This window comes from Vigna unguiculata, chromosome 9 (assembly GCF_037176805.1).
Source record: "Vigna unguiculata cultivar grain cowpea cultivar isolate G323 ecotype 2 chromosome 9, ASM3717680v1, whole genome shotgun sequence".
In the NCBI taxonomy this organism is placed as follows: domain Eukaryota; kingdom Viridiplantae; phylum Streptophyta; class Magnoliopsida; order Fabales; family Fabaceae; genus Vigna; species Vigna unguiculata.
This window is the reverse complement of record NC_140800.1, coordinates 25,608,581-25,619,935: the sequence shown is the minus strand read 5'-3', so window position 1 is coordinate 25,619,935 and position 11,355 is coordinate 25,608,581. Positions and strand designations below refer to the sequence as shown.

The window sequence follows — 11,355 nt, the reverse complement described above, 5'->3', positions numbered from 1 at the left end:
TCAAATCTTTACTGTCCTCATAACTTTTCCTCCTCCGAACTTGGTGAAAAGATCAATGTAGCCTCTCATGTCCATCCGCTCTCCTAAAAAGCTTACTATGGGTTCCGAATAATGTTGAATATCTGTTTCGGAGATTCCTAACTTTTTGAGAGTACTCCAATATAGGATATCCACCGAGCTCCCATGATCCACGAGGGTCTTCCTTACTGCGAAATCTTCAATTTCCACCGATATCACCATCAGATCGTCATGTTCAGGGTCAACGGCTTGAAAATCGTTGTCCCGAAAGGTGATAGGCGGCATGCGCCTACGCTGATATACAAAAGTGGCATTGACACTCTGAACTGCTCGTACGTATTTCTTCCTGGCAAACGCAGTTGAGCCTCCGCCAACGAAGCCCCCTACAATATAATTGATTACTCCCCTCAATGGCTTTTCCTGTATATCTCGTTGCTCATCTCTTTTATGATCGACCTTCCTTCTTAGGTTATACTTGTGCCTTCCTCCGTACGCTGATGCTCTGTACCTCTTCCTCTCATTTCCTCCCTCTCGGTCCTCCTTCCAGGATGAATATCCCCCATCTTCACATTTGACAAACATCTTTAGGTGTCCAACTTGTATCAGCTCCTCAATCTTATTCTTTAGCGTGAAGCACTCCTCCGTGGTATAGCCAAAATTCCAGTGGTAACGACAATGCTTCGTGGTATTCGAAAGATGGGGAGTTGGGACCTTTCTAGGAGTGGATATAAGGTCAGCATTGAGGGCTTCCTCCAGAATCCTTACCCTGTTGGATATCAACGGGGTATACCTTCTGTACTTTGGTTGTCTTTGTTCTCTGAACCTGGGGCCCGACCGTGAGGTTACTACCTTTTCTTTCTCAGAATGTTTCCTGTCGTGGGTCTCCACACAAGTGGTGTTGCAAAATTCCTTCAACTCTTCCATTTGCATAAAATTTGTGGCCCTCGTTCGGAGCTCGTCCAAATCAGCCATAGGTTTTTTGCACAAGTTGTCGGCAAACGAGCATAGTCTAAGAGTCGTAATAAGATGATGCATGGCCACCTCTGGATTCAAATTACTATTGTTTAAGGACAATTTCCCGAATTGCTCCATGAAATTTCACAATGATTCTTCTTTTTCTTGACATACATATACTAGCGCCAAAGAGGTAAGGTGGTGGGGTTTGCTAGTGGCAAACTGAATACTAAATCGCGTCGTCAACGTTTCAAAACAGTCAACAAAGTTGGAAGGAAGTCGGGTAAACCAACGGAGCGTTGGACCCTTTAATGATGTTGGGAAAACACGATAGAGGATAGCATCCTCTATTGTGTACAATCCGATCTGACTAGTGAAAATGTATATGTGCTCCTCTGGATCCGTGGTGCTGTCGTACTGATTCATGGTGAGTCCCTTCTAGCGTGCAGGGAGGTTGGCTGCCATGATGCCGTCCACGAAGGGGTGGTGCCTAGGTGTTCCTACTCTCCTACCAATATGGTTGGGATTGGTTTGAGCTCTTAATTCTTCCTGGTCTGATGTTTCTTCCTGTTCCTCCTTTTCTCGCGACACCTCTGTCCTTCTTGCTATGCGTTTTATTTGTCTCCTAATTCTTTGGTTCTCTGCCCTGAGGGCATTGATTTCTTCCTCGCTTTTATGCCTTATTTCTTCTAGTTGTCGTTGCATCTCTACCTGCATCTCTTCCTGCATCTGTTGTCGCATCTCAGCTAAGGTTGCACCGTGATCTGCCATTGTCCTTGTTGACTCCATGTCCCTTGAGAATAGCCTAGCCCCACGGTGGGCACCAAAATGTTCTTGTATGGTCAGAACCAAGCGATCTCAAGAGCCTTCAACCTTCTTTCTCCTTCCTTCCTCTCCTTATCACTAACTCTGATCCACCGCTGGGAGTGGGGTACCTGCAAGCACTCCGATGCTTAAGTCAGAAATAATATGATATTCTCTATGCACTATATGACTTCAAGATCAGATACCTCCTGTTAGTCATTGAATTGTCTCTTATATTACCTGACATCACTCCAGACTTTATTACCTACAGGTTGGTTTTCTTCTTTCATTAAGCACTAAGGAATCTAATGAATGTCGTAACTGACTTGGACCTTAATACAACGGTAAAATTTCCAAATTCTGATTGATGTTTAGCGTTGGAGTTCTTGGGCCTGTATGTTATCTCTTCCATCACTGGAAAAATCTTCGTCTCTACACTACCCGTCTAGGATGTACCCGACCCTTTAGGCCGGGATGTACCCGACCATTTAGGCCAAGATGTGCCTGCTGCCTTAGGGATGTTACAATAGTGGCATTACATAATTCTTATCCATTGTTCACTTTGGCATTTTCACAAACACTTTACATTCATATAGTTTCTTCGAGGCATTTTCACAAACAAATTGCATTGTGAGCATTTGTACATTTTTTTTAGTATTTTGATGCTTATATCAAGTTTCATATCATTAATTATTATGTTCTATTCATTAGTAGTTCATCTCCATGCATTACATATTGTTTTAGGATAGATACATGCATCATTTTCATTGCATTGTTGAGCTATATTAGTTGGTTTTAATAAGTAGATTTCCTCCATTTACAACATAATAACACATTCAAAAACACTTGAGTTCATTGTCTCTCCTTGTATTGATATTCGGTTTAAAGCTATACTGTAAAAAGAAGTGGGGAAATCGACTTTGATTAAATTATTGAGTGACAATGTAGTTTATCATGACTGAACCCTTTCTTAGAAGGAAAATATAAGATATGAACCTTAATGTCGACCAATTATGGTTCAAACTCGATAGTTTGGCCGAACGGAGAAAGGGCGTAGTTGTACAAGCAAATGCCTACAAGTAGATGGTAGCACGAAGATATAACAACAACGTCAAGCCGAGAAGCTTCATCGAAGAAGACTTGGTGTGAAGAAAAATGTACTATAGAAGGAAGAAATCAACACACAACAAGGTTGCACCAAATTAGGAAGGTTTGCTTAGGGTTGCTAAGAATCTAAAGAATGGTGCCTTTCGATTGGAACATCTGGATGGATAAACCATACCCAACACTTGGAACGCTTCACACTTCAAGTTTTACTTTAGCTTAACGATATAAATAGTGAACAACGCACTCTGTTCTACCACCATCATATTTTCCTAATGAGGGTTTTGGCTAAGGAGGTTTTAATGAGACACCTACATTAATAAAAGCAGACTTTTCTACATGTCTTGATTCTTTCAACTTATACATATAACAGATTGGCCAGCAGCGCATTCAAATTTGAACCCGTCCTAATCATGCAAATCAATCAGTTAAGGGTGAGTTCAAATTATGAACCCCTTCTGATCGCATTAGTTAATAGTTTAAAGCTGCATTTAAGAAAGAAAGAAAAAACCCTCCCGAGCATGTAATAATTGATTAAGGTCGCGTTCACTAGTAAACTCCTCCCGCACAACACTTAGACCTTGGTTAATGTTGATCACTACAAAAGTGAATCCCTACCAAGCATTAAAAGTAGGCCAAGGTACGTTCTGACCATGGAACCCCTACCAAATAGTTAATCTACTAAACACTCGATGTCGAGCCCACAAAAACTGCTAAAAACCAAAATCATAACGCATAGGGCAAAAATTCATGTGGTAACAACATATCATACATACTCAACATGTTTACACGAAGTAAAAATAAACCAGTCAATGTATTCCATTAATTATAAAGAGTTGTATATAAAAGAAGTTGATCATATAACGATCGACCTATCATTACAAAATATCTAGAAATTCGATCGTTGCATGATCGACAAGCAAAATGAAAGCAAAACTTATCAACTCTAAAAAAAACAACTAGACATCTGGTTGGGTGACATCTTGGTTGACATCGGTCGATTCAGGAGGAGGAGGAACCATGATGTTGGCACCATTAGCACCACCATTTTCCGTAGGTATGAAATGCCTACGGAAAACTTTTACACACATCACACTTGACCTTGTGATGAAGGATTGACCCCAACTAAAGATGAAGGCACATGCTTAAGAAGACTAAGCATGTTTAGAAAGGAAGTTCACTAGTCCTTCATCCCTTTCATTTGTGTTTCTTATTTTTGATTCCCAAAGTTGACTTAGTTGAATCAACTTTAGTTGACTTGTTGACCTTTGACTAGGTTTGACTTGTTGACTATAGTTGACTTGACTTAAGCCAACATGCTAATCTATGTTTATTTGCTTTGTAGGTTAATTAGGAGTAAAAGCAATCCTAGGTGGCGCATGGTGATTGGGGAGCATAAATGATGTGGATGAGAGAGTAAAGCAAAGGCATAAAGCATAAAGTAAAAGGCATAAAACAAGTGTACCTATGTACCTTTGGTCTCCTTTGTTTTTAGCACACTTTAGCCACTTTTTGGAGACATATGAGACACATTCTTTGTCTCCTTTTGTGCTAGAACGAAATTAGCCTTGCACACACCATAGTTGGCTCTTTTGTCTCTCATTTTTGTAACCTTATTTGACCTAGTTTCTAGAAGCTAGGGTTAGGTTTTTGTAGAGACATCCTTAGGTATCTTTTATTTGCTTAGAGGCCCCTAAACTCTTTTATATAAGGGGTGCTCCTAGACATGTAAAAGGGTTAAACTTTTTGAAGTAAAAACACTCTTGTGTCTCAACCATTTGTGAGAGTTTCCTCCCTAGGGAGTGAATACTTTTAAGCCTTATCTTGCATAGAAAGTGACGACACACATCCACTCATCTTTAAGGTTGCCATGGCTTATAGCCTAGCCTTGTAGTGGCGTGCTTCTCACATTTTTACCATTTCTTTCCTTTCCATTTTATGTTTTCTTCTTCCTTTAATTGTGGTTTTCTATGGTTTATGTGCTTTCCATTTCCTTTTTGTTTTGAATCAATCCATCATCTTCTTCTCTTGAGCTTTGTGAAAGGAACCTTCACTTCTAGATAGCTTGCTATCTTAATGTCCAGTGGGGATTTCACTTAGCTTTCTTAATCAACTCACACCATATTCAATAATCTTAAAAAGGGAACAAGATAATCCTTCATCACCTCGTCAGGCGAGACGTTCTATAAGTACGCCGCTTGTTGGAGAGCCTTTTGAAATTTGGCCTCATGTTGCAACATCACGTGTTGCTCAGTCTCATCTAACTCGTCCACCAGAGTCTTGTGCCTTTTGGAGAGCTCATCCATGCTTTCCTCATCCTTTTAGCGGGAAAGAAGATCATCAACCTCCCATTGTAAATGGAAATTTTCGTAGACCAAGCATTTTTCCTCCTTGAATGACTTGGTCAACTTGGTCGACAGGCCCTTCTCCATATCTATGCACCTAGCATGAGTAACCATCGCACCCTTTAGTTGGGCAGTCAGTACCGAGTTGGATTTCAAGGCGACATCAAGGACCTTTTAGGAATCGACCAACTCTTTAAGATCCCCTTACTCAATATCATCGCCTATATATTGATGGTTCCCTCCTCAAGCTATGATGAATATAACCTTAAAGGGCTTTCAGCTTGGGCCAACACCTAGGCCAATTTTCTTTTATTTTTTTTTGTTTTGTTTTATTTTTAAAATAAATACAATAATTAGTTTCTTGAAGCCTAATGATTGAGCCTTTTCATTATGCAGCCCATTGTTGCAACGTGCTTTACATGGAGCAGTAAAACATCACTGATCATTTTGATTGGGCCGAGAATTCAAGTAGCAAATCCAGGTCCAACAGTCTATGGCACTGACGTGAAGCCCAATTATGTAGCCATCTTCATTCTCCGTGAATTTCAACATCAGCCACGCTTGGGCCAAGCCCAAGATCTTTTCTTACCAAAAGGCAAATGGCCAGCGTGCATTTATATTCTGCTGAACACTTTACATTCTACTGAACACTTTTCACTACTAGGGTTTCCCTCATGCGTTTCAAACGATTCGGTTAGGGTTCCCTTCCTCCTCCACCGAAAGTGTCATGCTCCGTCAACTTTGCCTCCCAACTCTTAGTCTAGGGCTTCTTCTACTCATCTTGTTGTTAGGACATCTTGTTAGATGGCATCCACTATTTTTCCTTTCTTTAATTTTGGGCTACCTTTCATTCTATAAAAAGGCAAGCCATTTCTTTGTAATTTTTAACTTTGATAATTTAGTGAAATCGCAGCTTGTGCATTCTTGTCTTAGTTCACTTCTCATTGAGAGATTCAACCTAGGGTTTCATCTACCTGGTTTTCGAACTCTACCGAAGGAGCTTGGTGACTTTACAAGGGGGGAGACACCTCTATTTATAACCTAAGGTGTCACCAAATTTGAGATGCAAAAGCCTAAAAACTCTAACTTTACTAGCTTGGAGAGCAAGGCAAAAATCCTTTCCAATAGGTGAAGGACATGTTGTCACTCAAGGAGGTGGGACATTGATGGAATACCATCTAACCATGGCCAAGAACTTTCAAGAAGAGTTGGAGTCATTTCTGCAAGGTGAAGCAAGACTCTATCTATTAGGCCATTTTGGAGTATCTCTAGTAGATTAAGAATATTTAGACCATGTATTAAAGGTCATGTGGTGTAGGATTCTTTTAAGCATTGTATTAAGGGCCAAGTAGTATAGGGTTTATGAATAATCTTGCTTAAGTTGTAGGACAATGTTTGTGCCTAGCTTAAGCTAATTTTAGGTGATTAATTTGGTAACCCTAGCCTGGTGGATAGACATGGTGGTCACATGGCAAGATCTTCGAGGATAGTTTTCTTACAATGGTAGTGGCTAGTGGAGAACTTTTGCTAAATTGGCTTTCTACATGCCACTCTAGGAGTGGAGAGTTTTTCTAAAAGTTAGAGTGCCACATGTCATGCTCTCCTTCACAAAGATGGGATTTTTGGGGTTTGTTGCAAGGTAGCTTTTTTAGGGTTTTTGGTATACTTTAGAGACACCTTACTCTATAGAGGTGTCTCCATCCATGTATTTTCACCTATAAATTGAGTAATTTTATTCTACCAAAATTGTGCCATACTACTCATTTAGGTCACCAAAAGGCTAGAGCATCCCATGTGGTCTCCTCTAGCCACCCTTCTCTTGAGTTGGCCCAACCTGTCTTGAGAATACACTAAACACCACCATAGCCTCTTCCCTTGTTGCTTCCTTGAGTCATATAGCTTGGAGGAGGAGCCACCATGTCACCACCCCAAACATCATAAAATTGAGACACCATCACCCTTTTTCATTGCTTCCACACCACCATCTTCCTTAGAGGTCTCTAAATTTGTAGACGCAAACCACTAAAAACTCTAACTTGGCTAGCTTGGAAACTAAGGCAAAAATCCTCTCCAATAGGATAAGGACATGTGGCAACCCAAGGAGGTGGGAAATCCTGTCAATTCCTAGAGTGCCATGTGGCCACTCAAGAAGGTGGAAAAATCATTTCCATTCCTAAGGTGCCATGTGGCCACTACGGAAAAACTCTCCAATGAGAGCATGACACATGACCACTCTTTCCTAAAGGAGACAAGTCTCTTCTTTGCTTTCCAACCTACAACATATGCACATATTGACTTTGTAAAGTCAATGGAAAATGCGCTCAAACTCATGGGCTTTTCTAAGGCCAAAAATTCTATGCTACTTGGCCAATTATACAAGGCCCAAAAGATATCCTACATACTACAAGAAAAGTAACTATAGTGATACTAATATTCATGACTAAAAATTATAAATATATCACTAATATCATCTTGTGACAATTATTAAGATGTCACTAGTAGTTTTGTCATTATTGTACCTTTGACAATAATCTTAACTGTTACTAAAACCAAATTTTATTCTGACAAAAAGTAATTATCATTAAGAATTTTATGTAATAATGACAATAATAAAATATCACTAATATATAAGATAATAGTGATACATTTATTGTTACTAGAATATTATATGTAATAATGATATTAACTAAATATCACAAATATAAAAGAGAATGAAAATAAATTGGTTGTCGCTGTTATTAATTTTAATTATTATTATATTGTAGGACTTTATGTGACAATTATTTTTAATTATTAATAGTTTATCATTTATTATTATTATTACAAATTACAATAATATGTAGTTATCTTACAATGTAATTATAAATAGATAAATCAATTAAAATAAAAACAAATTATCGATTAATATAAATATCAATTAAAATAAAATAACATAAAATGTAAATATAACGTATAGACAAATCAATTAAAATAAAAACAAAATATTGATTAAAATAAATATCAATTAAAATAAAACAACATAAAAATGTAAATACAAAATATTCATTACATTTAACATGACAAACTAAAAGGTTCAACAATAAATCCAAATAATATGTGAAATGAGACCTAAATGTAATGTTGAACAATTAAATTAAATAGGTACTTAAAAATAACAACAAATGTAGTGTCTTCTGTTAATTTTGAAATGGTTGGAAAGCCAAGAAGGGGGGGGGGGGGGAGTTGAATTGGCTAGTTAAAAATTTAGGTTTTCTTTGCAAGCTAAAAACCACCTTTAATTGAATCAAATAGATCACCAAGTTAGGATGCAAACAGTATTGAACTGTACACTTTCCATCGATCAAAAACAGAGTTAATCGATTGATTTTACTAAACAGATTATGTTCTGGTATAATCAACCGATTAAAACAGGAAAACAATCGACTGAAATACTGGGAAAAATGCAGAAATGCGAATTTGAATTTTAAATCAGGAACAATGCACAAGAATGATCAAGATAGGTTCCAAATGATTATGTAAACATGCTCAATGTTGCAAATGCTATGCAAAACATGTAAGAACATGAAAAAGATTATTAAAGCACAAGTTCTTTAAACTTTAAAATGAAAATGCAAGAGAGAAAGGTTAGAGAAGAGAGGACACCACGAGATTTTTATACTGGTTCACTCAAACCAAAGCTACATCCAATTTGTCAAAGCAACCTTAGCTTGACTTTGCACTATTTCAAAAGTTTTACAAAGTATCCACCCTTACACTTCCAAAATATGTAAAAACACCACAAAAGACTCTAGAATCACACAAGAATCACACCAGCACAGCAAAAACCCTCTTGCAGACCTGGAAAACCGCCAGGCACACACACAAAGCTTGAGAAATATCAAACCTCAGTGGTAGCACATCCCATCCTACCACAAACCACTTTCTCCAAGCTTCAAACCAAGCCAAAAGCTCCAAGAATTGATCCAAGATCAATCTTCAACAACTGCAACATGTACGATCACGAAGGAGAGAGTTTCCACAAGTTTCCAGAACAAATGTGTGCTCTATAATGATCAACTTACCTCTCTTTCAAAAATCACAGCTTTTATAGTCAAACTGTTACGAAATTCAACAGGTTGATTTTCAAATCAATTGGTTTATTTCACTTGACTTAAGTAAATCAGTCGATTAAAAACTAAATCAACTGATTGAAATTGTTGTAATTTAAGACTACTACAGCCAACCTTTTAACTTGTTGAAAAACCATTCAACAGACTAAAAGAGACATTTTAACCTGTTGAACAACCATTTAACCGATTAAAATACACACCTAAGACCAAAAACATCTAATTAATGCTATAAGGTCTACAACATGAATTAAAAACTTAAAGTACACTTTCTAAATGATGTAACTATATGGGGAGCACACATTCCAGCCTTGATCACCATGGATATCATCAAATCTCCTTTCATTCATCAATGTAGGCTTCATTTCAATGGTAATGGCTTCAAGATAGTTCAAAAGAGCTTCATTCAATCTTCATCAAATCTTCAAGAAGCAAACGACCTTGGCTTCTCATGTCAACAATCTCCCCCTGATTTGATGAAGCCAACCTCTATTTTCTTTCATCTATTTTCTTCTATCTTCCATTGCAAAATGCTTCCATTTGTTGGATACCAATTGATGAAGTGATACCTTAGCTTGAAGCTTGTGAACCTGAAAAACATTTTACAGTAGCAATACAGACAAGCTATCAAGTATACAAATATGATCATGCTCCCCCTATCAAAAATATTCAAATTTGATTATTGATTCCAATTTTAATGCTTAGTGAAATGTGATTATTAAAAGTTGTTTCCAATTTTCCAATTTTTCTCCCCCTTTGGATTCATCAAACAGAACGCATGCATAAATATAATAAGCATTGCATGTCATTTCATTAATACTGGAAGGGAATACAACCAACAAAAACTGAAAACAGAGAACAAATGCATAAAGCTGATACAATTAGCCGACTGAAATGAAAAACAACCAACTGAAATAGACAGAACTCAAACTGAAAAATCACAAACACAAGGATGCAATGCATGATCCTAAACAACCACCACACTCAGTCATCCTGAGGATCATTTCTGGTCTGGAATGAGTGGAGCATATCATGGATATCATGAATTTAGCCATCCAATGCAATGAACCTCTCATTACAATAGTTGTAATGTTCATGTTGGGACACATTGAGCTCATGCAGCTGGTTCAACACCATCCTCTTAAAATGTGAGTACACAGGGCCTCTATCGTCTAGAGGGTTATAGGGAATCAAGTCCATGGGTCCAGCAGTTGGTTCTTCCTCTTGATTTACACCACTTGGACCAGCTTCATGGTCATGTGCACCACCAATAACAGCTCCAACAGTTGTCCATCCATTTCCCACCTTGAGAAAGCCCATTTTGTGCAGATTTTGGTTGGAGGTATGATTCAATAGTCCAGTTGACTCCTCTAGCTCATCCTCTACATCAATTCCAAAGTATTCAATGAATTTAGACATCAAAACCACATATGGCAACCTAAAATCCGTGAGCCTCTTGGCCTTGAGCATGTGATCACAAAACATATAGATCCAATCCGCTTGGATGTTGTTTTGAATGTAGTACATGAGTATCAAATCTCCCTCATTCAATGTTGAATGGTTGCTACCATGTGGAACTATGATTTTTGTGACTATCATAGCAAGAAGCCTTTGATCCACCTTGAGACCAACATGGAAGTATTTGATTTCAGCAGCAGGATTCCTCAAGCATTGGCCATAGTATTGCATCTTGTTGAATTCTAGAACAGCCCCAGTTTCACCTTTCCTAACTTGCACACCCCTTGATTTAAGTCCAACCACATCTTTCCAAGCTCTTTTGTTGATCTCTATTTGAACACCCTTGATGCTGGACAGCAGGACATCATTTTTGAACTCCAAGTTGGTGAAAGACACTTTCACCAAGTCTGGATAGATTTTCCCTGAAAGTTCAAGGAAGGATTTCAACTTTTGATGCTTTAGTTGTTGGAATAAGCTCTCAAAGCCTTCAGCCCTTAGCCAAGAGAACCTCAACACCTTAGGAATGCTAATCTGCTTCCTATTCATCTCAATGAGGAATACTTGAA

General features: G+C 38.1%; 1 protein-coding gene across 1 annotated transcript; it reads right to left on the bottom strand.

Annotated features, from left to right (window-relative positions):
- LOC114163569 (uncharacterized) lies at window positions 1-1,110 on the bottom strand. The gene has a single exon (XM_028047874.2). The coding sequence runs from the start codon at window positions 1,108-1,110 to the stop codon at window positions 1-3; it is 1,110 nt and encodes a 369-aa protein (XP_027903675.2).
- Between the last annotated feature and the right edge of the window lie 10,245 nt (window positions 1,111-11,355).

Excerpts from the sequence above, each read along its gene's own strand:
- LOC114163569 (XM_028047874.2), bottom strand. The coding sequence starts at position 1,110 with ATGGAGCAATTCGGGAAATTGTCCTTAAACAATAGTAATTTGAATCCA.